Genomic DNA, 26,349 nt, shown 5'->3' on the forward strand with positions numbered 1-26,349 from the left:
AAAGCAGGCTGGTACTGGCATAAAAACAGGCACATGGACCAGTGGAACAGAACAGAGAGCCCAGAAATAAACCCAAGTCTGTACGGTCAATTAATATTGGACAAAGGGAGCAGCAGCATAAAATAGAGCAAAGATAGCCTCTTTAACAAATGGTGTTGGCAGATCTGGTCAGCTACATGCAAAAAATGAGACTCGATGACCAACTTACACCATATACAAAAATAAACTCAAGGAAGATAAAAGATTTAAATATAAGTTGTGACACCATTAAAGTCCAAGAAGAGAACATAGGTAGGAAAATCTCAGATATTCCACACAGCAATATTTTCACTGATATGTCCCCTAGAGCAAGGTACATAAAGGAAAGAATAAATAAATGGGATCTCATCAAAATAAAAATCTTCTGCACAGCTAAGAAAACAGCACTAAAATGAAAAGAGAAGCAACCATATGGGAAAACATATTTTCAAATGATCTCTCAGACAAGGGTTTGATCTCCAAAATATGTAAATAACTCACATGACTCCACTCTAAGAAGACAAGCAATCCAATTTAAAAATGGGCAAAGGACTCGAACAGACACTTCTCAAAGGAGGACACATGGAGGGTCCAGAGACACATGAAAAAATGTTCAGTATAACTATGAGATACCACTTCACATCAGTCAGAATGACCATCATAAACAAAGCAGCAAACAACAAATGTTGAAAAGAGTGTGGAGAAAAAAGGACACTATTGCACTGTTGGTGGGATTGCAGACTGGTGCAACCATTATGGAAAACAGTATGGAATTTCCTCAGAAAACTAAAAATGGAACTGCCTTTTGACCTGGCAATTCCACTGCTAGGATTACATCGTAAGAATGATGAAACACTAATCCAAAAGAACCTATACACCCCAATGTTCATAGCAGCACAATTTACGATAGCCAAGTGCTGGAAGTAACCTAAGTGCCCATCAGTAAATGAGTGGATCAAAAAACGATGGTACATTTACACAATGGAATTCTATGCAGCAGAGGGAAAGAAGGAGTTCCTACCCTTTGCAACAGCATGCATGGAACTGGAGAGCATTATGCTAAGTAAAATAAGCCAGGCAGTGAGGGACAAATACCATATAATCTCACCATTAACAGGAACCTAATCAACAAAACAAAGAAACAAGCAAAATATAACCAAAGACACTGAAATTGAGAACAGGCTGACAGTGATGAGAAGGGAGAGGGGAGGGGATAATGACGGAAAAGGGTGAAAGATTTACAGGAACAATTATAAAGGACATATGGACAGTAACAAGGAGGTGTGGAAATGGGGGAGGGAAGTGGGGAAGGCTGGGGTGGTGGGGAGGGGTGGGTGAAAAAGGCAGAAAACTGTACTTGAACAACAATAAAAATTAAACAAAAGAAAAAGCTTTTCTTCATAACAGACAAATAAGGTTTAGCTGAAAAGAAAATGTTTTTTCTCATATTTATATAAAAAATTCAGTAAACAGTTTATTTTTTCCCCTTTAGAGTTATTTTATTTTACTTTTTAATTTATTTTTTTATTGATGTTCAAGTCCAGTTGTCTCTATTTTCACCCAACCATGCCCCATCCATCTCTGCCTCCCACACTTGAACCTACCTCCTTTGGCTTTGTCCATGTGTCCTTACACATGTTCCTTGATGTCCCTTCCTCAATTATCCCCTATTATCCCTCTACCCCCTCCTTTCTGATTAATATCAGTTTGTTCTGTATTTCAATGTCTCTGGTTGTATTTTCCTTGCTTGTTTGTATTGTTGGTTAGGTTCCACTTGTAGGTGAGATCATATCGTATTTGTCTTTCATTGCCTGGCTTATTTCACTTAGCATAATGCTTTCCACTTCCATTCATTCTGTCATGAAGGGTAGGTTCAATAGTATTTTGTATTAGTTTCAGAATACAGTGAAGTGGTTAGAAATCATGTACTTTACAGAATGATCCCTGTTTCTTCAAGTCCCCACCTGGCCCCATACAGAGTTCTTATCATACATTTTTTAAGAAAAGATTTTATTTATTTAATTTTAGAGTGAGGGGAAGGGAGAAAGAGAAGGAGAAAAACATCTGTGTGAGAGGGATCCATCAATTAGTTGTCTCTTGCTCTGCCTCCTGCCACCACCCCAAATGGGATCCTGGCCCACAACCCAGGTCTCTGCCCTCACTGGGACTCAAACCAACAACCTTCTTGTTCACAGGTTGGTGGTCAATCAACTGAGTCAAACCAGCCAGGACTAGATTTCACATATAAGGAAAATCACATGGCGTTTGTCTTTCTTTGTATAATTTACTTTACTGAGCATAATACCTTCTAGGTCCATGCATGGTTTCCCAAAGGGTAACATTTCCTTCCTTTTATGGCTGAGTAGTATTCTATTGTGTGTACGTACCACAGTTTCAAAAGGAAGGCTTTATATTTTCTTTGTTTATGAGTGTGAATCATGGTATTTTCCTGATTTAAAACATGTAAAACTGGGCCCTCCTTGAATAAGTACCAACAGCATCTGCATCTTTCTAAAATATTGACAATAACTCAGCTGTGTGCAGAGATATAAATATTGATCTCTACATTCTTTTATATCTGGTCTAAGACTTAATTTGTTTGATGTTTTGCTGTCTTTTTGTATCTGAGTCTCTCATAGGCACAGGGTAACATAACATTTAACCAGCAAGTTCAGGAGTTAGAGATGTGACCACAAGGTGGTAGTGCACCCCTGCTGATGCAGAATATGTGGAGGGTTCATTTCAGTGGTTCTGAATGAATAGGCTTTGACAGAAATACAGCTCTTTTCTTATTGGCTGGGGAGAGAATGTGAGAGACTCTTATTTTCAGGTTGTTAGAGGAAAAGAGATAACTTGTTAACAGCAATAACTCCCCTGGCTGTAGGTAGCAGGTCCACAATTGATCTCAAGTAAAAAGAATGAAGACATCCATTGGAGCATTCTTTATGTCCTTTTGGCTGCAGCTGGACTGTGAGTTGAGGGTTAATGGGAAATAGACTGTATTAGTGGATGTTCTTTTAGAAACCAAGCCTGGCTTTATTTGGGTTTCCTTAGTTACTGTGGAGAAAGAACATGCTGCAGCATAATAATCTGCTTACTCTTGTCCTTTCTCTGAATATTTCTTGCTGCCTAGGTGTCAGCCGAGGAGAGAAAGTGGATCAGCATCCTTCTACCCTGAGTGTCCAGGAGGGAAACACCTCTGTCATCACCTGTTCTTATTCAGACAGTGACTCACAATACTTTCCGTGGTACAAGCAAGAAGCTGGAAAAGGTCCCCAGTTCATTATACACATTTGTTCAAATGAGAATGAAAAGCAGTATGGAAAACTCACTGTTTTATTGAATAAGACAGCCAGATGTTTCTCCCTGCACATCAAAAACACCCAGCCTGGAGACTCAGCTGTGTACCTCTGTGCAGCGAGTACACATTTCCTCCCAAGCCCCTGAATCCTCTACACAAACCTATTTCTAAGTGGAAACTACTGTGTTGTATGTTAAAAACATGTAATAAAAAGGCTAGTTTCAAGATGACCAAGAAAGTGTTAGAACATTTTGTTAGGTAGACTGTTACATAATGAATTATTGAAGTCAGTTAGTGCTATTTAATTTTAAGATTTTGTTTTAATCATTTTTTCATATTTGCTATGCAAATTCCATTCTATTAAGAATGCCCTTAGCATCAGTATCAGAATCCTTATTATGGGTAGGCTTTCAAATATTGTGTTTTCAAAACGGTTTTTTAATTTTTCTATTAAAAATAATTTCATGCCAAATGTAGAATATATGTCAAGTACAAAAATAGTAAGTCAATAATATATAGTCAGATAATATGGTAATGCCTAAATTAATTTTTGCATTAATTATTATGATTCTAATTTTATTACAATTAGAATCATAATTCTTTCATTGAATTATATATATTTAATTGAGCATTTTACATTTCATCAATACTTCTCCTGCAATGCCTGTTTTTCAATAGCTCTGAGAGATTTTAATAAATTAGAAGTTTGTATTAATTTTATTGTTCTATATTTGTGGCAAAATGTGACCATGTTTTCCATGCGGTCTGATCATCTTCTTTTTTAAAAAATGTGACAGTTTTTTTCCAGAACTCTGTGGTGGTATATATTATTTGTGTATTTGAGGCAATGAAGATTGGAAGTGATTTGAAAATGTGAGCTTCTGATTAAACCCACAAAGCAATTCTCTTTTACCAAATTCTTATTTGTTCATATTTGTTCAGATTTAGTCTCTGATAGAATTTAGAAGTCAGAGTTATTTATTATTTACTGCAATAGCCTCAGTACCTAGCACAACCCTTTTCACATAGTTGATAATCAGTAGATGTTTGTTAAAAACAGAAAGGTGAATTCTGGTATTTATTTGTAATTTTAATTTAAGCTTTGTGATAGAATTAAATTGATAAACTGATTTTTGAATATCAAAATCCTTATTGTGTATATTTAATTATTTCCTTAATTAAGAATGTGCATTTTTAAATGAATACACATCTTTCTTTCTCAACAAAGCTCTATTATTTTAAGACAATAAAATGTGTTCCTAGACTTGTACTTGTTGTTTCCAGTATGGGCTATAGAGGAACATTTTTATAAGTATTTACCAGCTACCTTACTATTATTAGTGGAATGCACACAGGCATTAGATGAATGGATAATTTACAGATAGATTTAGACAAATCCCCCTGTCTTGTCTTCATGTTTTGACTGAATGAAGCATTACTAACCACAACCTTTTTTTTATTAAAAATGTTATTTCTTTTCATGTTATAGATAAATCCATGTAATGAAAATTCATATTGATTATTAATATCCTAATTCATCCACCCATGGTCAATGCTAGGTTATTTTTAATATCTTTTATATTCTTCCTAAAGATGTTTATCTTTGGTGACTAGTGTGGTGAGATGATCACTCTTGGGTGAGTTTTGGTTGTTAGTTATTAGCAAATTGGTTGTTTTGATAAGGAAATTCAACATACTAAATCAGATTTATAACATTTGAACAAGAAAGGCCAGTATTGTAGTCCAGTACCTCAATGGCTCTTATTATTTCCCTCACTGTAACCACTAGCTCTGGTCCAGTGAAAGCAAGGTGACTGTTGATTGGTCCATTTCCTCCAAGGCTGGTGGTGGGAGAGGGATGCATGGCTTCTATTTGATTGCTTTATCTTTTTTAAACAAGTTAGAAAGAAAAGAGAGGGTGAAATTACTGTAGACTTAACTGCTTTGTCACTTGTAGGTGAAGATTTATTTATGAAAAAAAAAAAGAGAAATCCTCTAGCCAGAGGTGCAGAGTCAGTACATACTTAGACACACTCAAGTTTTAAAACTTCATCATGGTATTGGTTTCCTCTCTTATTTCTGGTCAATTCATTATGAACATTATCACCTTCTTTTCACCCTGCAAAACCAGAGTGTGTACTGACCATCTCCCTATTGCTTGCATTCCTAGGGTGGTGCTAATGTTCCAAGTTGTGTGGTTTCTCCCAGTCCTGCAGAGCAGGACCCTTTCTGAGCTCTGAAACTAGCCGTGATATCCCCAGTACCTTGTGAGCGGGATCCTGATGTTGTCTGTCTGTGCTGTGGGTAGTAGGACTCATGCCCCTTTAATGAGCATTGGGAGCCCTGGCTCCTCTTCTCCCAGGTGCTCAGTTGGGCAGCACACGCCAGTATGTGGATGGGGAAGAATGAGGCCAGAGTCTTTTTGACAGAATCCCTAAAGTTGGGAGAGCCAAGTGCTCACTCACCTGCTCTCACTTTTGCCTGTGGGAAAAAACAGAAGGACTAGAAGATTTCTATTGTCACTGAGCTACATCACATAGGGGAAGGTTTAACTAAAGTAAAGTGAAATTGTTCCTTTTATCCTTTAAAATGCTACCAATCTCAGATATTTTTGTTCCTGCAGTGTAACTTCTAAGCTGGATTCCTGGAGTTCTCTAAGGCACTCTAGTATATGATGGAGAAAGTTGGTATTTGGGGGGGAGAGGATAAAGATGCCAGAAAATTTCTATATTGCCATTTTCATCTCTATTTTCTTTTATTTTTTAAAATATTTTGTTTATTGAATGCTCTTATTATTGTTTATTTTTGGTCATTATAGTTGTCCCCATTGTCCCTCCATTACTCTCCCTCTGCCCAACCCACCCCCACCTCCCACATTCAATTCTCCCCCTCACCTGGTTATCTTGGTCTATGGGTCCTTTGCCCATGTTCCTTAAACACCCTTTCTATTATTCCCCCTGTTACACCCCAGTCCTGTTTCATCTGGTTACTCTCAGTTTGTTCTTCACTTCCATGTCTCTGGTTCTAATTAGCATACTTGCTTGTTTTGTTGACCAGATTCCACTTATAGGTGAGATCGTATGATGTTTGTCTTTCACCGCCAGTCTTATTTCACTTAGCATACTATTCTCCAGTTCCAGCCATGTTGTAGCAAAGTGTAGGATTTTATTCCTTCTTTCTTTCTATTGTGTAGTATTCCATTGTAATTTTACCACGTTTTTTTTTTTACTTTTTTCTTTTTTATTTGTTTTCCTTTTTTACCTTATTTCCTTTTTAACTTTTTTACATTCACTTACTTATGGGCATTTAGGCTCTGTCCAGCACTTGCCTATTATAAATTGTGCTACTATAATCATTGGGGTGCATAGGTTCTTTTGGATTGGTGTTTCAGGATTCTTGGTTTGGTGTTTCAGGATACCCAGCAGTGGAATTGCTGGGTCAAAAGGCAGTTCCATTTTTAGTTTTCTGAGGAAATTCCATACTGTTTTCCACAGTGGCTTCACCAGTCTGCGTTGCCACCAACAGTGTACTAGGGTTCCCTTTTCTCCACAACCTCACCAGCACTTTCTGTTTGTTGATTTATTTATGAAGCCATTCTGACCAGTGTGAAGTGGTATCTCATTGTGGTCTTAATTTACATCTCTCTGAATATTTTAAATTTTAAAATTTAAAATAACCACATACTATAACAGACTGATTTCAGAGTACAGTTCTGTAAATTTTGATTTTAATATGTTGTGTAGATTATGTAAGCATCACATGATCAAGACTAGGAATAGTTTCATTGCTAACGATATTGTCTTTCACTGTCCTTTTGTAATCACACACTCCCCTATTTCACATTAGTCTGTTCTTTTATGTTTTAACCTTTTTTGGAATATCATATTAATGGAACAATAGAATACATAATCTTTTGAGATGTCAGTTGTGTGGACTGAAAGAGCGCATGCCTGAACCCCATCTCTTCCACCACTGGCAGTTTTTTCTATGCTTGGTGGTTTGAACTTTTGAGTATTTTATACACTTAATTTATTATTTCAAATATTTGTGTTATTATTGATGAAGATTCACGCTAGCAATATTAATAAGGATTTAGTCATTTGGGGCTTCTGTAGTACTTGTCATTGAATACCTCATTCACCAATACTTTGTTGTACTAGCAATGGCTTTGTAGAGCTGAACTGCATCATTAGGGTAGAAGTTATCTGATATCAGGTTTCTATTTGTCACCATACACAAATATAACTCAAAATGAATCAAAGATCTAAATATAAGACCTGAAGAAGTCCATTACATAGAAGAAATGATAGATACCATACATATGGATCTTGGTCTTACAGAGGACCTTATGAATTTGATCTCAAAGGTGAGGGAAGTAAAAGCAAAACTAAATGAATGAGACTACAAAAAATTGAAAACCTTCTGCACAGCAAGAAACACTGTAAATAAAATTAAAATGCAACCAACCGAATGGGACAAGATATTTGCAAACAACTTCTCCAGTAGGAGGTTAAAATTCAAAATATATAAAGAACACAGACAATCAACAAAAAAAAAATCAACTAAGAAAATGGGCAGAGACCTGAAAAGACACTTTTCCAAGAAACATACAAATGGTGAACAAATACATGAAAAGTGACACAACTTCACTAGCTGTAAGAGAAACGTAAATCAAAACTGTGATGAGGTACTCTCTTGTAGCTGTTAGGAGAGAGCAATAACAAGTGTTGAAGATAGTTTCCAGAGGAGATGACGTTTGGGAGACAGAGTGCAAAATGTGAAGGGATTAAAACTACAAATTGGTATTTATAAAATAGACACAAGAATGTAAAGTATAGCATGTGAAGTAATATAGTAAAATATATTGTAATAACTATGTATGGTGCCAGGTGGGTACTGAAAATATCAGGGGACACATTTGTAAACTGTGTGGTTGTATAATCACTATGCTGTACACCTGAAATTAACATAAACTAATACTGAAAAATAAAAAAAGAGATAGTTAAACCTTGAAAAAGTTTGGTTGGGTGACACTCTCAGCTGGTACACAGAGAAGGCTGATATGACCCACAGCAACTGGCTGCACCAGGAAACCCTGTTTCCTGTTCTGGGGCAGCAGCAGCACACAGTCCAGCATTTCTTCTCTTCCTGTTAGACTCAGGTTGCCTTGCAGGGCCCTGCTACTGAAGAAAAACAAGGTGTTTTTCATCTGTTGGAAGAACTTGAAAATGCTGCTCTCCAGCCTTCTGGAGGTGGTCCTGGCTTCACTGTGGCTAGGTAGGCATGCCCAGTGGGAATAGATCTCCTCTGTGACCTAAGGGTTGGGGGTCCAGGCAGTATTTTATAAGTTCCCCTGGAAGGAGATGTAGCAGTATGGGAAAAAGAATTTTTTCCTATATTATTTATCCCCAAACCTTCTGATTTTTCCCCTTCAGGATCCAGTATTGCCCAGAAGGTAACTCAAGACCAACCAGCAATGTCAGTGCAGGAGAAGAAAGCTGTGACCCTGGACTGCTCATATGAAACCAGTGCTACAACTTACAGCCTCTTCTGGTACAAGCAGCTGAGCAGTGGGGCAATGATTTTCCTTATTCGTCAGGACTCCTATAACCAGAAAAATGCCACAGAAGGTCGCTACTCACTGATGTTTCAGAAAGGAAGCCATTCCATCAACCTTGTCATCTCACCTTCACAGCTGGAGGACTCTGCAGTGTATTTCTGTGCCCTGGATGAGCCCACAGTGAGAGGTGTGAAGGAAGGAGGTGAACCAAAACCCTAGAACTCTGCCTGATGCATCCACCTGCTGTAGGGACCAAGGCTGGGAATTGTCAGGAGAGTCAGGAAGTGGCCAGGGCTGTGGTAGCACAGGTGTAGGATGACTGAGGGAAAGCACTCTATGAAAATACCTCTCTAGGTCCTTAGATCATGTGTACAATTGTTATTAATCAAAAAATCTATATGTTTGGAAATTTAGGTTCAAATTATTTATTGAAGACCAAGAACAACCAAAAGCAACAATTTGCTGTTTGGCGAGACACTGAGCTAGGAGAATTAACCAGGGAAATTAAGAAACATCTGAATCTAAAGATAGGAAAAGGCTGTGGTATTATAAGGTTTTCAGATCAATTTGTTCAATAAATATTTATTGAGTATATTTTATGACACAGGCACTGTTGGAAGAGGAAGGCTGTGAAATCTTTCTGTGGCTTTACTGTTTTTGTATGTTATGCTCTTTTATACTGTTTAATGAGTTAGTTTAATTTGGATTTGTTAGCTGAGTTAAGGTACCCTCCTTGAATTTCTAAGGTGCCTACAATATGACAAACTTTGTGTTTTTAGCATCTTACTAACACACTAGCATGGAAAAGACTATTTCCTTTATGTAGATTTACCTGCAGTAAATCCCACCAGTGTCACCCATAAATGAGCAATAATTGGTGGCTCTAGGGGGACATTGTGAAGAAGCAAAGTGTGAACTATCTTTTTGTACGATTGCTCTTCAATTCACTACTCTTCTAGAAGCATTTTTTTGCCATTCTGTGGCTCATTTTCACAGTGCCATGCCCTCTTTTTTCTCTTTTTCAATGTTCCACAATCTAAAACCCTTATGTTCTAATATTTCCTCCACTTACCTCTAACCTCATTGTCTCAGTGCCTTAAAATTTGAATGATCATGGATGTTTAATAAGTGATCTTATATTGTAAACTCCATCTTATAATTGAGTTGGGAAACCAGATGTGCATAGTAAAAATATGAAAAGGAGTCTTTTAACATTTTTAATATTCTTATACTTTTACCATTTTATCATAAATTTTTACCATGTTAGGTGTACAATTGAGTGATATTAAGGACGTTTACACCTAATGAACTCTGATGACCTTAAAGAACTGAAAAGTTGTGCTCTGTTAACAATAACATCCCCTTCGCCCACCCCTCTAGCCTCTGGAAAATACCATTTGAGTTCTCATTCTAGGAGTTTGACTGTTTTAGATACCTCATAAAGTGGGATGCAGCAATATTGGTCACATGGTAACTTATTTCAGCTAGTGTAGTATCCTGCTGGTTCACCCATGTTGTAGCCTTTGTCAGAATCTCTTTCCTTTTAAATTAAATAATATTCCAGTGTGTGTATACACTGCAGTTTGTTTATCCATTGATCTGCTGATGGGCATTTGTGTTGCTTCCACATTTTCCTGGAAAAATGTATGTAAATATTTCAGTATTTTGGATGTATGATGTGTCTGGAAAAAGACCAGCCAGTGTTAATATACTGAGAATGGTTTGTGTGACATTGATATAATCTGGCAACTAAGGAGAGTGGACTGACATGAGCATGTGTGAAAAATGATGACTTTACTGTACTAGTCAGTGTGTGTGGGGGGTAGATGCTGTTGAGTGAGCATGTGTACTGTGTGGATGTCGCATTCAAAATGATTGAGCACAATGAATCTGCACCGTATTTTGCCTTGATCTTAAACATTTTCCCACGGAAACTACTTGGGTGGTTCAGAAGGGCACAGCTCTGGGGAACTGGTGATTGGCAGCTTCATCACAACCATATGCCACCTCATGCATCACATCTGGTGCAGAGTTTTTAGGTGAGACATCAAAGCACCCAGGTGATTCAGCCACCCCTACACCTCAGATCTGGTGCCCTGTGGCTTCTGGCTTTTCCCAAAACTGAAATCACCTTTGAAGGGGAAGAGATTTCAGACTGTTGGTGAAATTCAGGAATCTATGATGAGGCAGCTGATGGCAATTGGGAGAACTGTGTGAGGTCCTAAGGTAGCTACTTTGAAGAGGACTGAGGTATCATTGTCTTAATGTTTCTGGTATCTTGTATCTTTTTCAATAAATGTCTCTATTTTTCATATTTCTTGGCTGGATACATTCTGGAAAGACCTCCTAACCTCTAATTGTTTCCACTTTTTGGACTATGCTCTCAGAAGAATTGTTTCATCATAAGGAAATTCTTTTAAAAATGTTTTGAAAACCACTTATACTGATGAATTTGAAAACTGTGGTGTAAGCTGCATTATCACCAGCAAGTTTTAAGGGCAGAGAAAGAACGTGATCACCAGCCATGGGTGAAGTTTCAGTTTCCTGATGACTCACAGAAGTCTGGAAGAGTTCGTCACCCTTGCTGCAGTGCATTCTTCAAGTCACATGTCTAATAATTAGTCTAAAAGGAATGGCCAAGACACTACCTAGTGGTCTGCTTCTGAAATGTAGTTTGTGTACTTCATGTTTCCCTTTCTCTCTCTTTGAAAAAGTGAAACCTGCAATTATTTATTTTCATTAGTTCCATTTGCATAAATAAAGAACCTGCTGACATGGAGTCTTGAGATATTTCAAAGGCTCAAGAAGTAATTTTGCTACCTTCTAGTCTTTCTCTCAAATTTTCTCTGAAAATAATCAGCAGTGAAAAAACCAAGGAGCAGAAATTTGCTATGACAGAGAACTGTGGTAAAAACTGTTAGCTATGCCATTTGCTTTCTAGGCACTTGTGAGCTCTGTTTCATTGTGTGTTAACTGAAAGAGTAATGTCTTCTTTAATATTTGATTGTGACAGTTAATTAATAATATATTCAAAGAGATTGATAATCAGCAGATGGTGAATTAATTCCAGTAACCTCAGCAGGTACAGAAAAAGCATTTGAGAAACCCAGTCTCCATCCCTCATTACAAACTCCCAGCAAATTCAGAATCAAAGGCAATTTCTCCAACTTCATGAAAGGCCTCTACAAAACCCTGCATCTAATGTCATGCTTGGTGGTGAAAGACTGAATGCTTTCCTTTTAAGATCAGAAATTTTGTCTCTCACCTCTGTATTTAGTATAATAGTAGAGGTTCTGGCAGTGCAGCAAGGCAAGAGAAAGAAACAAAAGCATGCAGTTCAGAAAGGGAGACATAAACCTATCTTAATTCACAGACATTGTGATCATCTAGTAGAAACCCTAAGGGTATGTACAAAAGTGCTACTGGAACAAGTAATTAATTTTAACAAGTCAGTTGTAAACCTATCTTCAATCCAGCCATTCTACTCTTGGGTATTGACCAAAGAGAAATGAAAGTATATGTGTTTAAAACATCTTAAACACATATGTTCATAGCAGCTTTGTTTGTAACAGTCCAAAACTGGTACCAAAAATAATGTACATCAACAAGTGAATGGATAAATAAATCATTTTTGTCTCTCTATGATGGAATAGGACTCAGGAACAAAAGAGAATGAACTATTGACACTTATGAGACCATGCTAGAATTTCAAAGTAATTATGCTGATAGAAAGAGTCCAGACAAAAGAGAAGATATGATTCCACTTATGTAAAATCATAAAATTTGCAAGTGAATTTGTGACAAAGACATTGCCAGAAAGCAGAAAGGGTTGTGGGAAGATGTTGAGGGCAGGGTTCCAGAGAGACAGGGGAAGCCTCAGGGGTGATGCCTGTATTCATTATCTTGGTTGTGGTGATGGCTTCACAAGTATATAAATATATCTGATCTCTTAAGAATTGCTTACTACAAATAGGTGCATGAAAATTATGCATTTACAAAACCACAAAAATTAAAATTTAAATTAACAATATTTTTCCTTCATGCTCTGCAGGTTTTCTTGTGTGACACAAAATGCAGAACGTTTCTTCTTTTGGTTCTCGTTGGCTTTAATTATGTGTTTCTTAAAGTGTACATGTTACAGAACAGCCCCGGGGGTGGGGGTGAATGATACACTATTACGGAATGGACTCTCATGCTCCGGGGCCCCCCACCCTGTAGTAGGTTCACCTTGTCCACTGCCAGGGAAAGATGTCTCTCTGCCTGAAATTGGTGAAAAGGAAAAGGATTATTTATTTAAGAGTTATACAAACTGAAGAGTAATGACTTAATGTCTTCATTGAGATCCCAAAGTCCTTTAGAATATCCACAAACACACAGTCCTTCCTTCCCTCTCTGCCCAGTCTGGAGTACTGTATCTCAGACAAAAAACAGCAGTCAGTGGTTCTTCTCTGCCCAAGCTGTATGGTCCCAAAAGACCCCCTGGATGGTTTAAATCTCAGCACCAGTCTTCCTCTGCCACACCATTTCAGACTCCTCTTATAATTGGCCACAATTGCCAGCATTTTCCCAGCTTTTCTGGGTTGCCATAGTAAGTCTAGGCAGGTGTAGACCTGTAGTGTGGAGCTAACCATCTCCAAGCTCTTACACAGGCTCTGTAACCAGGGGGAGTTGCCTCCCAGTTACATTCTGCATTGAAGTCATTCCCAAAAGCCCTGGCTCAAAGCATGGCCACAGCTGTTTAACATATCTATGAAACCAGTTAAAGGTTATAGATATATTAAAGGACCATTCTAGAGGTTATCTGCAAAACAGTTGCTATTAAAAACAACTCTCAATGGCCCTGCTCCATGTGTCCCTGTTCCCAGCTCAGAGTTGTGGGGTTGAGGACATCCTATGTATATATTTTTTCTAATATTTCCTGGATCTTGAGTTCTGGACCCCATTACAAATCCTCATTTGGGGCTCCCTCTTGGCTGTACCCTGCTACATAGGTAACAACTCTGTATACCCATGTGCTGCTCTGTTTAGTTTCAGCCCAACTTTATCCCAGCTTATTTTGTTTTCCTCTTGTAGATCAGAATAAAAGTCCATAGCTGCTTTTTCAGAATTCCTTTCTAGCATAGTTTTGTGGCAGGTTCTGAGAACGTACCTTGGGAGGTGGAGGAGAAGTGAAGCATCTGAACCTGGGTTTCCTATGTCCACTTCCGGCAGACTATTCACAGGTTGACTCAAGGAGGCCAGAAGCCCCTTGATATGAATCTGTGTAGTGAGAACTGCAGGAAATGGCCTGAACTAAGCATCCATCTCTGTGTCTGTGGATAAATGTTCACAGAAAGATGTGTCCTTCTCCAGATCTTTACCCTGATAGTTCTTAGTGGCTTTTGGTTTTGTTTTATAAAAGAATGGCCATAAAAAGTGAACCAAAGAAGTGCTTGCTTTTGCTGTTGACACTTCATACAAAAAGACTAGTTTCTAAAAATTTGTGTTGCTATAGGGACACTTCCCCATGCACATCCCAGAACTTTCTCCCTCATCTTTGAGGATCACCTTTGTCTAGGCCAGTTACCACAAATGAAATCTTGTAAATGGGTATCAGACTCGCAGTAACAAACCCACCTGGGGGAACTATAAAATTTTCATATCAATGGGTCTCAATCCTAGAAAATATGTTTCTTCGTGCTTGCTTCGGCAGCACATATACTAAAATTGGAACGATACAGAGAAGATTAGCATGGCCCCTGCGCAAGGATGACACGCAAATTCGTGAAGCATTCCATATTTTTTTTCAGGGGACATTGGGAAGGGTTCACGGGAACAAACTTAAAGGACACATGGACAAAAACTAGGGGGAGGGTGATAATGGGAGGGAAGTGGGGAGGGTTGGGAGGGGAGGCTGGATGGGAGTAAAAGGGAGAAAACTGTATTTGAACAATGATTAAAATAAAATAAAAAAAAAGAAAGAAAATATGTTTCTTCAAATTGATGCTGAGATCCCAGAATCTATAACTTAATCACTCACTGCTATCAGCTATTGTATGAATAATAACTGGTGTGCCTTTAATAATTTGATAGGTCATAAGGAAGAGAGTTCTAATGGATGCTCCAGGCTTTTCATGCATTTCCACATCTCCAAAGCTCTCTACTCTGTGGGGGGGAATTATGTCATTAAAGTTTGGTCAGAGAATGTGGCAGACACATGGTAGTAGAAAGCATTTTTGATACTAAATCTGCATTAAAGCTATAGGATTAGTATTTTTTGCTTAACTCACATTGGTTAGCTATCTTACCTTGGAAGGAAGAATATAGTTGGAGATTAAGATATTGATCTAAGATCATTCTTTATTGATTTAGTACTTTCATTGATGATTTTTTTCCTGAAAAACATTATTAAAGAGATAACAGTTCTTACATTCAATAATATTTGAAGACTGAGAAAATATGGTATGTCATGTGGTAGTGAAGCCTCAATGAGAGAATGTTTATTTCTGTTTAATATAACAAATATTTACTAGGCATGTAAGAAATGTCAGTCACTGTTCTATATTGGGTACAATGCTGAAAAGGTAAGAATTACTCCATCAGAAAAAGTAGACTTCTTATCATTTCCTCTGATTTCAGCCCCAAATCATTTTCTGACATTCAATGGATTATGGGCAGGCCCCCAGAGGGTACATGAGAATATAATGTACTGTATTAAAATGCTCAAGAAAATCAATGTCTTCTAACTACGGGTATATCTTGCATGCTCTTTTAAAATACTTCAGTGTCGGGTATTGTTGTAAGGAAAAAAAAAAACCAACCTGAGAGCTTAGGATGCCATTGTCAGATTTTTAAGCATCACCTGAAGAGGAACATGTGCCTCATAAACAAGTCAGTGATGAGAACAAGTCAGTGATGAGAAATTTCCAATCTTTAAGCACTTTAATGGAGTTGTTAGGCAAATTAGACTTCCATACTACAGGGATATTGAAGACAAAGGAAAGTTTTCATTTGGGGAGGAAGCTGAGAAACATGCATCTCTTTTCAGTCCCTGTCCACCAGGGGGTGACACTTCCTAACACAAACACATTCCCTGGTGAAATGCAGGCTAAGCCTTAGTGTTTCACTGTGACTTCAACATTTCCTCATGTTAAGTGTCAAGAACATTATTTAGGCAACACTGTAGAGATGAACTCGTCTCCAGGCTTAGTGACTGTGGTTCTCCTAGTGCTTGGTAAGTAACATGCCTCTTAAAACATAGATTCTTTCCCCTGTCAGCAGCTCTTTAAACTTTGGTTTCATTTAAGAGCTTTATGACCATGGTGAGAGAATTTTCTTTTCTTTTTCCTCAGGACAAACCCGCGGAGACCCAGTGACCCAGACAGAAGGCCAAGTGACCCTGTGCAAAGGGGTTTCCCTGACCATAAACTGCTCCTATGAATCCACACGGTACCCCACTCTCTTCTGGTATGTTCAGTATCCTGGAGAAGGTCCAGTGCTCCTCCTGAAAGCTGCAAGGGCCGATGTTAAGGAAAGCAACAAAGGTTTTGAAGCCACACACCGCAAACAACCAAATTCTTTTCACTTGGAGAAAAAGTCAGTGGAGGAGTCAGATTCGGCGGTGTACTACTGTGCTCTGGGTGACACAGTGACAGAAACTGCAGGGGGAGCTGAGCACAAACTCTGGCTGCTGAGTGTTTATGACTGTTTGGTCTCCTCTGGTGGATTTCATTATTTAATATCAAATGCACAGGACATTAATACAAATTTCCAATCTTTAATAAAGCACATGAATTGAATTTTTAGGCAAATTGGACTTCCATACTACAGGGATATTGAAGACAAAGGAATGTTTTCATTTAGGGAATAATGCACTAAAACATGTAAATAAAAATAAAGTATTAAAATGTTTAAGATATTGTGTGACTCCACATTTTTTTCATATTACATTTTATAGAATAGGATTTTAAAATTGGCCCTCAGAGTAACTAAATGGGAGGTTTATAAACAAGAGTGTTAAAGCCTGCCTTGATTGAACTTTTTATAAGTAGTTGTGCACAGAAGTATTACACAGTTTTGATCATGAGGGTTTCCTGTCTGCTCTAAATGTGTTTAGAAGGTTTAGAAATATGTTTTTAGTCCTGGCTGGTGTAGCTCAGTGGATTGAGGGCAGGCTCTGAACCAAATGGTCACTGGTTCAATTCCCAGTCATGGCAATTGCCTGGGTTGTGGGCCAGCTTCCTGATGCATGAGAGGCAACCACACATTGATGTTTCTCTCCCTCTTTCTCCTTCCTTTCCCCTCTCTCTAAAAATAAATAAAATTTTCATCAAAAATTAAAAGAAGAAATATGTTTTTATACACAGTGCATGAAATATTCCAACTTTTAAAAGAATGAGTGTTGAGGGACTACTGATAAAAATATAATTGCTATTTTTAACACTTGGTTTTTTTATTCTTTGTTGCATAAAAGTACAGAATTTTCTTAATTTTGATTTCATCCTTGCTATAAATCTTAATTTCTCTTTACTATTTAGTCTGCAAGCTTTCCTTTCATTCTCCTTTTCTATCTGAATACTAACTTTTGGAAACTCTGTCTTTTGTCTTAGATCTCACCTTGTAGGTGTTAACTTAGTTCACTACCTTGCTGTTCTGTTGGAGTCTCCTTTCCCCTTCAGCAAAACCTACCTTCCCTTTGGGTATCTCTTTGGAGGGTGTGGTGGATACAGTGGGTTGGTGGAGGGGAGGGGCTTCATTCTCTTCACACAGGGGCAGCTGCAAAATCCATTTCTATGTGCTTAACTGCCTTGGTTGTTTGTTTCTAGTATTTTCTCTTAAGCAATATGCAGCAAGATTTTTAAAATTTGGTTCAATCAAATAATTACTATTTATATATGTTTTGATTACTGATATATTTGGGCCCATTGCTAATATTTTAGTTTGCTTCTTATGCTCTTGTTTTTTCTTTTCTTTTTAGTCTAACTTCTGTTGCATTGATCAAAACTTCATTTTTCTCTGTGCTGTCTTGAAAAGTATAAAATGTTTTTCTTCTTAGACCATTATCCTTAGATTATTCTCTGTGTGTATTATTCTATAACATTTCTTCTTACTATATCTTGTCTTTGGGATTACTTTTTCTCTTGCTGATTTACTGTCTTTAGAATTGCCTCAACGGCTGGTTGAACAAATAACACTCCAACTGTATATTAGGATGGTGATTTCAGAGGGAGTGTATCAAATCAGCTCTTAAACTACACTTCCAATGCACATTAGAAACATAAAATACCCATCCAACACAATAATCAGACCATGAATTTGTTCCATTCTTCCTCAGAGCTTTGTCCCTGATCTTCCCTCTGCCTGCAGTGACCTTCACCCACTATCCCCAGGGCTCATTCCTTTATATCTTCCTAGTCTCTGTGTCTAGAGAAACATGTGTGCACGTGAGTGAAGATGAATGCTCAGAAAAGTTTATTGTAGTGTTGTGTTTCATAGATGAAAATCAACACATTAACTATTTGTCCATTGGGGAAGGGCTATTTACACAGTGGTATATCCATGATAAGGGATATACTGCAGCAGAAAGACCTGTGTGTGTTAACATAAGACATAAATTTATTATTGAGTTTATAAAACAAGTTACAGAAATGTATGCACAATATATTTTCTGCTGATTTATATTTTTGGTAATAAGACCCCAAAGTATCAACTCTAAATTGGTCAGGATGAAGAAAGACTTTGAGTAATAAGTGATGGGAGACTGGGAGTTCAGAGTGGTATTCAAAGGGGATTTTAGTCTATATGTGAAGTTTTATTACTTTTAATAATGCATATATTCATGAATTCTTTCTCTTGTTAAAATTAATAGTCATAAGAGATTATAAACTTTTATCCATATTCTATATTATTCTCACCAATAAATGGGGAAAAGGAAAAAATGGCACGTAAAGTACCTAATAAGATTTTGTCTGCCACCGCAAGTATAAGCATTTTTCTTTTTCTGGGACCATAAAGTTAGTTTTCAGTTATCTTAGAGTTATATTCTTTTACTGCATTGTAGTTATGTATATTGTTGTCCTCCCCAGTAGCCTGTAAATTGGATATTATTCTCTTTTATATATTCTTAAGATTTAGTTAATTACCTCATTTACACTAAAACTTCAATAAATTTTTATACTTATTAGAATCTAAGTTAAAGAAATGAGGTAAAAAGCACAAGATGAGATCTATCAAATTATTTTAACAATAATTTTTAGCCCTGGCTGCCGTGGCTCAGAGGATTGAGTGCCCACCTGAGAACCAAAAGGAGGCTGATTCAATTCCCAGTCTAGTGTACATGCCTGGGCTGTGGGCCAGGTCCCAGGTAGGGGGCTCTCAAGAGGCAAGCACACATTGATGTTTCTCTCCCTCTCTCCTTCCCTTTGCCTCTCTAAAAATAAATAAATAAAATCTTTAAAAACCAATTTGCATGAAGTAACATTTTTTTCTTTATCAAAGTTTTATTAGGCCCAGCACACTATACTTCCATCTAGGCATCTCATTACAGAGCAAGGACACTTCAGCCATTTGTCACACCTCCACCCAAGCAGAATTTTCAAGGCCAGCAGCAGAGATGAATTAGAAGAGAGCTATAAATCTCCTTGCCCCCTTTCCCCTCCTGCATCTGCTGTCCCGACCCACCTATTACTTCACAGTTGCAACTAGATTATTCCCATTCTTAAATGCATCTCTGACAGTCTTACCTCTGCTCATTTATTCACACTTTCCTTTGCCTGGAACTCATTCTCCCCTGTCTGAAATCTATCTTGTACTTTGAACTCCAATTTCACTTAATATTCACTTATCTTCTGGCTCTTAAAATAACATTTTAAAAGTAAGATTTGGTTGTTGTTTTTTTTTTTAAATGTACTGAGTGACAGAGGTTAATAAGATCATATAGGTGGACTTGGTTCATTCTCTTTTTTTGCATATAAGTTTTTTTATCTTGTTTGAATACTTTTTTATTATTTTTTAAAATTTTTATTTTAAATGTTGTTCAAGTACATTTTTCTGTCTTTTACTCCCATCCCAGCCCACCCCCCAGCTCTCTCCACCTCCCTCCCATTTCCATTCCCCACCTTGCTTTTGTCCATGTGTCCTTTATATTTGTTCTTGTAAACTCTTCCCCTTTTCCCTTGAAATTTCCTCCCCTCTCCACTCTGATCACTGTCAGCCTGTCCTCTATTTCAGTGTCTTTGGTTATATTTTGCTTGTTTGTTTGTTTTGTTGATTAGGTTCCTGTTAAAGGTGAGATCATATGGTATTTGTCTTTCACCGCCTAACTTATTTTGCTTAGCACAATGCTTTCCAATTCCATCCAAGCTGTCGCAAAGGGTAGGAGGTCCTTCTTTCTTTCTGCTGCATAGAATTCCATTGTGTAAGTGTACCATAGTTTTTTGATCCATTCATTTACTGATGGGCACCTAGGTTGCTTTCAGCACTTAGCTATTGTAAATTATGCTGCTATGAACATTGGGGTGCATAGGTTCTTTGGATGGTTTCAGGGTTCTTAGAATATAGTCCCAGCAGTGGAACTGCAGGGTCAAAAGGCAGATCCATTTTTAGTTTTCTTAGAAAATTCCATACTGTTTTCCATAGTGGTTGTACCACTCTGCAATCCCACAAACAGTACAGTAGGGTTCCCTTTTCTCCACAACCTCTCCAACACTTGTTGTTTGTTGCTTTGTTTATGATGGCCATTCTGACTGGTGTGAATGTGGTTTTAATTGTGGTTTTAATTTGCATCTCTCTGATAGCTAGCAATACTGAGCATCTTTTCATGTGTCTCTGGATCCTCTGTATGTCCTCCTTGGGGAAGTGTCTGTTCAAGTCGTTTGCCCAGTTTTTAATTGGGTTCCTTGTCTTCTCAGAGTGGAGTTGTGTAAGTTCTTTATATATTTTGGAGATTAAACCCTTGTCTGAGGTATCATTGGCAAACATGTTTTCCCATACAGTTGGTTCTCTTTTTACGTTAATACTGTTTTCTTAAGCTGTGCAGAAGCTTTTTATTTTGATGAGATCCCATTTGATTATGCTTTCCTTTATGTCCCTTGCTCTAGGGGACATATCAGTAAAACTATTGCTGAGTGAAATATTCGAGATTTACCTGCCTATGTTTTCCTCTAAGACTTTAATGGTGTCACAGCTTATATTTAAATCTTTTACTCACCTTGAATTTATTTTTCTGTCTGGTGTAAGCTGGTGCTCAAGGTTCATTTTTTTTGCATGTAGCTGTCCAGTTCTCCCAACACCATTTGTTGAAGAGGCTATTTTTACTCCATTTTATGTTGCTGCCCCCTTTGTCGAATATTAATGGACCATAGAGACTTGGGTTTATTTCTGAGCTCTCTGTTCTTTATCTCCATTCAGTCTGGGGAGTTACTTGGATTTCTAAGGATCTGCATTTCCTGTATCAGGAAACATTGAGTGAGTGAGGCTGGGGTAATGTGATTGCTGAGATAGCAGGTCTAAAGTCCTCTTTAGTGATGGTTTAGGCCCACTAGGGGGCAAGGCAAGCTTTACAAAAACCAACTTTTACATGGTTCTGAGGGTTGAGTCAGTACTTAAGAAAAGAGACCAATGAGCATGTGAGCCAGTCAAATTATAGGCAACAGAGATGAGGAGAGGATAACAGTGGCTGTGTAAATTCATCTCTGGTTTTCAGCTCAGTCACTCAGTGTAAACTTGAGAAAGTTGGACTCCATACATTGTACATCCACTGTGGGAATGATTCCCTGTGCTGAGTCACAGGAGTGAGGATTTGGCTGGTCATTGTGAGCATGGAGGCTCAACAGAAAACATCTCCATAACCTTTTTTAATTTTTTTTAATTGTTATGACTAAATGTCCCCAAACCAATGACCCACAAGTTATTCCAATACCCCAAATATCCTACCTTTTCATGTATCTCCGTGAAAGTGGAAGGAACAAGAAAAAATTAACAACAAAAAAGAGAACAGAAGAAAAAGTAAAGAAGAAAGTGGAAGAAAAGGGAGAGGACATTAATAATTTGACCAGCATAGTGTGGTTAGATCAGAGTCACCTCTGGGGTCAGCAGGGTGCCCAAGACATGGACAGGTGTGGGGAGATGTCGAAATCAAATCAGAGTGGACATTATACACTTCAAGCTAATTTTGTTGGAGTCATTATCTAGGCAGATAGTGACTATATGTGTTGGTTTCTAGAACTCCATGGATTTAAAAAATTGGATTAACTTATGCAATGCACAATACTATCAGCTTTTCTTTTTGAGAATATTTATATGAATGAATTCTCATATTCTCTTCCAACCCATGCAATTTTGGAAATATGGGGTCACTCATCTTTGGATTCTTTAAGGTCATACATTATGTCTGAAACACTGATTCTTCCTGAACCACGATCCCCCATTCCTCACGTATTATCTCACAAACTTGTTATACATAAGTATTTTAAGAAAAAAACAAGCTGTATATCTTCATACATTGTATATCTTCATACATTGTATATATTACTCTTTACCATTCTGCACTGTTCATACCCAGACTTTTGGAGACATGATTGTGCTGTTTCACTGGGCCACTGTGGGTGGAGTTTGTTGTTAAGATAAATGACAGAGCTCAGATGTGAATGGTGTTGTGAGTGTGGTGGAGCATATTGACTGAAGGAAGAAACTTGGCTTGGGCCCAGGACTCTACATCCTACAGAGCAAGGGCAGAGACAGCACAGTGTGTGTGCAGACAGTCATGAAGACACACCTGGGAGCTCTGCTGTGGCTTCTGTGGGTCCAGGTTTGCTGTGAGTTGGGGCCATTCTAGGTGGGGACTGGGGTTGTCCATAGATGGTTGTGGGAGAAGGAAGGGGGATCTTATACAGAGTTCCTACATGGTCCTACTTGGGTGTTTCTTGGGATACTTTACAAGTCTAGAAGTTGCATCATTTATCCCAGTGATATCATTTGTGTCTTTTTTTTTCCAAGCAGGGGTGAGAGGGCTGAATGTGGAGCAGGGTCCTCCAGCCCTGAGCCTCCAGGAGGGAACCAACTCTACTCTGAGATGCAATTTTTCTGCCACAGTGTACCAAGTGCAGTGGTTCCGACAGAATCCTGGTGGTGAACTCATCAGTCTGTTTTACTTGACTTCAGAGTCAAAGCAGGTTGGAAGGTTAAGCTGCTCCCTGAAATCTAAGGAACTGTATAGCACACTGCACATCACAACCTCCCAGCTGGAAGACTCAGCCTCTTACTTCTGTGCAGCAGAGGCACAGTGCTTCCAGGTGACCTGCAGCCTGTACCCAAACTGCAGCTGGGCCTGCAGCTCCACCCCTTCCAAGGGCAGGCATGTAGAGCCCATAGTAACCTTCCACATCTTTGGAATTTCAAATTTATGTTCCACAATGTTTTTTTGGTCCTAAAATTAGTCTCTTCAGTGCTGTCATTTCACTTCTTTTGCCTCTTTTCTTCCCCATTATACATTTGTGTAAACCCATAGAATGTACAACACAGAGAGTAAATCCTACAATTCAGTGGGAATGTGGGTGATCCATGTAGGTTTATCAGGGGTAAGAAATATACAACTCTTGTGGGGAAGTACAAATGGAGGAGGCTGTGTATATGTGGGGGCAGGAGGTACATTGAAAATCTCTGTTCCTTTTTCTTAATTTTTCTGTGACCCTAAAATGACTGAAAAAATTACAGCTTTTTTTTTTTTAGATTTTATTTATTTACTTTTTAGAGAGGGAAGGGAGGGAGAAAGAGAGAGAGAAACATCAATGTGCGGTTGCTGAGGGCTATGGCCTGCAACCCAGGCATGTACCCCGGCTGGGAATCGAACCTGTGACACTTTGGTTCGCAGCCCGCACTCAATCCACTAAGCGACGCCAGCCAGGGAAAATTACAGCTTTAAAACATTTAATTCATACTTACATGAAACTAATTTGCACAAAGAGTTAAAGAATTTTAGAAAAGCAACTCCACTAAAATCATTACCTAATGATACTTTTCCCCTTGTTTTTACTTAGTTTATTCCTAAATTGAATTTTGGGATTACATTGGTCAATAAAATTATATAGATTTCAAAAGTAGAATTCTATCATACGAGGGTGGTCCAAATAAACCTGGAATTATCTTCTGGAGGGCAGGATCCCTGGTAGTATGAGCTTCTCCCACTATGTGAGTGTTCTAGGAGGCCATCTGTATCAGTTCAGGAGCTGGCCTTGTGTTGAGAAGCTGCATTTGGCTTCAGTGAATTGTTTTTGAGGGATTCTTTCATTGTGTTTGCTCATTTCATGATGGGTGATTTATGTGGGCACCTGACTACACTGAGCTAAATGTTCAGCAGATTTTGACCAAAAATGACCTGACCCCTGTCCCACTCTCCCTATTCACCTGATCTCACCCAAACAGGTTTTTTTCCCTTGCCTTAGTTAAAAAAGTCCTCTAAGGGGATTGTTTTGCTGCTATGGAGGTGGTGAAACAAAAAACGTCAGTAGCCCTTTAAGGCATCAAATCATCGAATTCAAAAACTTCTGAACAGTGGAAAAACATCTTATAGGGTATCGCATCAAGTGGAGAGTACTTTGAAGGTGACTGAAGTTTAAACATATAAGAATAAATACACGATATTTTTATAAATAAATTCTGTTTTGGGGGGTTTACCCCTTATATATCACATGCACACTGCATCTTGCTCTTACCATCCACAGTTTATTCTTTTTCTGTTACCACTCACCCCCTGTTTACCCTCTTCCACCCACCCCCACAACATTTTCCCTCTGGTAATCACCATGCTGTTGTCTGTGTTGATGAATTTTTTTTCATTTAATCCACCACCTGTTTCATCCCAAGCTCCCCACTACTCTGACAGCTGTCAGTCTGTTCCTTGTATCTATGAGTTTGTTTTTATGTTGTTTGTTATTTTATTCATTAGTATCCTGTAAATCCATCTATGCTGTTACAAAGGTGAGATTTCCTTTTTCTTATGATGAGTAGTATTCCTATGTGTCAATGTAGCACAGCTTTTGTATCCACTCATCTACCGATGGGCACTAGGGCCACTTCCAAATCTTGGTTATTATAAAGAGCACTGCAGTGCACATGGGGTGCATATATTCTTTTGAATCAGTTTTTTGGGTTTCTTTGGATACATTTCCAGAGTGGAATTGCTGGGTCATAAGGCAGTCCCATTTTTAATTTTTTTGTATGGAAATTCCACTATGTTTTCCACAGTGGCTACACCAACCTTCATTCCTGTCAATGGCGCAGGAGCGTTCTCTCTTCTCCACATCTTCACTAATGCTTGTCATTTGTGTGTTTATGGATGATAGCCATTCTGACAGCTGTGAGACCATAAATATCCTAGAAGAAAACATAGGCAGTAAAATCTTAGACATTTTTCATAGCAATATATGTTTTTTCTGGTTTATCTCTTCAGGCAAGGGAACAAAAAGAAAAAAATAAGCAAATAGGGCTCCATGAAACTAAAAAGTATTTGCATAGAAAAAGAAACCATTGACAACAGGAGGAGGCCAAGATGGAGGTGTAGGCAGAAACATTTCACTTCCTCACATAACCAAAGCAAGGAAAACAACAAATTTGAAAACAAAGAAAAACCAGAACAACCAAGGAGTTGAAGAAACATTCAATCAGGCAGCAGGAGGGGCCCAGATGGGCAGAGATAAAGAGAGGACATTGCAAGGAGGCAGGAGGACTGGGCAGGCAAGGCATGGCTGGCGGACTGCACAGGCAATCCCACATTTGCACTCAGACAAGTTTAGGGGAAAGTGAGGGAGCCAGATGGACCACAGAACCCAGGGTTTCAGCATGGGGAAACTAAAGACTCAAAACCACAGTCTGAGGAAAAGATCAGTGGGGATTGTGGCAGTAGAAGAAACTTCCAGCCTCACAGGAGAATATGTTGGAGAGACCCACAGGGCCCTAAAACAAGCACAGACCCAACCACCTGCATATCAGCACCTAAAGGGCACAAACTGCTTGTGAGAAGCGAGGCAAGTGACAGAAAGTGTAACAAGAACAGTGCAAGTGGCATTTTTCCTTCTCTGATCCCTTGCTCATAGATGGTGCCACCACACAGCAAAGAGGATTGCCCAGCCCTGGTGAATACCTAAGGCTCTGCCCTTTACAGGTAACAGGTGCACTGAGACAGAGAAATGTGGCCCAAATGAAAGAACTGGTCAAATCTCCAGAAAAAAGAACTAAGCTACAAGGAGATAGCCAACCTATTTCATGCAAGGTTCAAAACACTGGTAATTGGTTGAGTTCAGTCACAAAATGGAGGAAGAAATGAAGGCTACCCGAAGTGAAATAAAGGAAAATGCAGAGGGACTCAACAGTGAAGGGAAGGAAACCGAAACTCAGATCAACAATATGGAACAAATGGAAACAATAAGCATCCAATTGGAACAGAATGAAGAAGCAAGAATGCAAAAAAATGAGGAGAGACTTAGGAGCCTCTGGT

General features: G+C 38.4%; 1 non-coding gene and 3 gene segments (V, D, J or C); all 4 read left to right on the forward strand.

Moving 5' to 3' along the window:
• Positions 1-2,931: 2,931 nt before the first annotated feature.
• On the forward strand, positions 2,932-3,465 carry LOC114489372. The segment is given in 2 exon segments: positions 2,932-2,988; positions 3,152-3,465. Coding segments are annotated over 2 exon segments (366 nt in total).
• A 5,052-nt stretch (positions 3,466-8,517) lies between these two features.
• LOC114489367 lies at positions 8,518-9,098 on the forward strand. The segment is given in 2 exon segments: positions 8,518-8,596; positions 8,755-9,098. Coding segments are annotated over 2 exon segments (393 nt in total).
• A 5,457-nt stretch (positions 9,099-14,555) lies between these two features.
• On the forward strand, positions 14,556-14,662 carry LOC114489373. The gene has a single exon (XR_003683864.1). It is a non-coding gene; the product is annotated as a U6 spliceosomal RNA (small nuclear RNA).
• A 1,384-nt stretch (positions 14,663-16,046) lies between these two features.
• LOC118498395 lies at positions 16,047-16,656 on the forward strand. The segment is given in 2 exon segments: positions 16,047-16,092; positions 16,211-16,656. Coding segments are annotated over 2 exon segments (492 nt in total).
• The last annotated feature ends 9,693 nt before the right edge of the window (positions 16,657-26,349 follow it).

The sequence above is a fragment of the Phyllostomus discolor genome, chromosome 1 (assembly GCF_004126475.2).
Source record: "Phyllostomus discolor isolate MPI-MPIP mPhyDis1 chromosome 1, mPhyDis1.pri.v3, whole genome shotgun sequence".
NCBI classification, from domain to species: Eukaryota; Metazoa; Chordata; class Mammalia; order Chiroptera; family Phyllostomidae; genus Phyllostomus; species Phyllostomus discolor.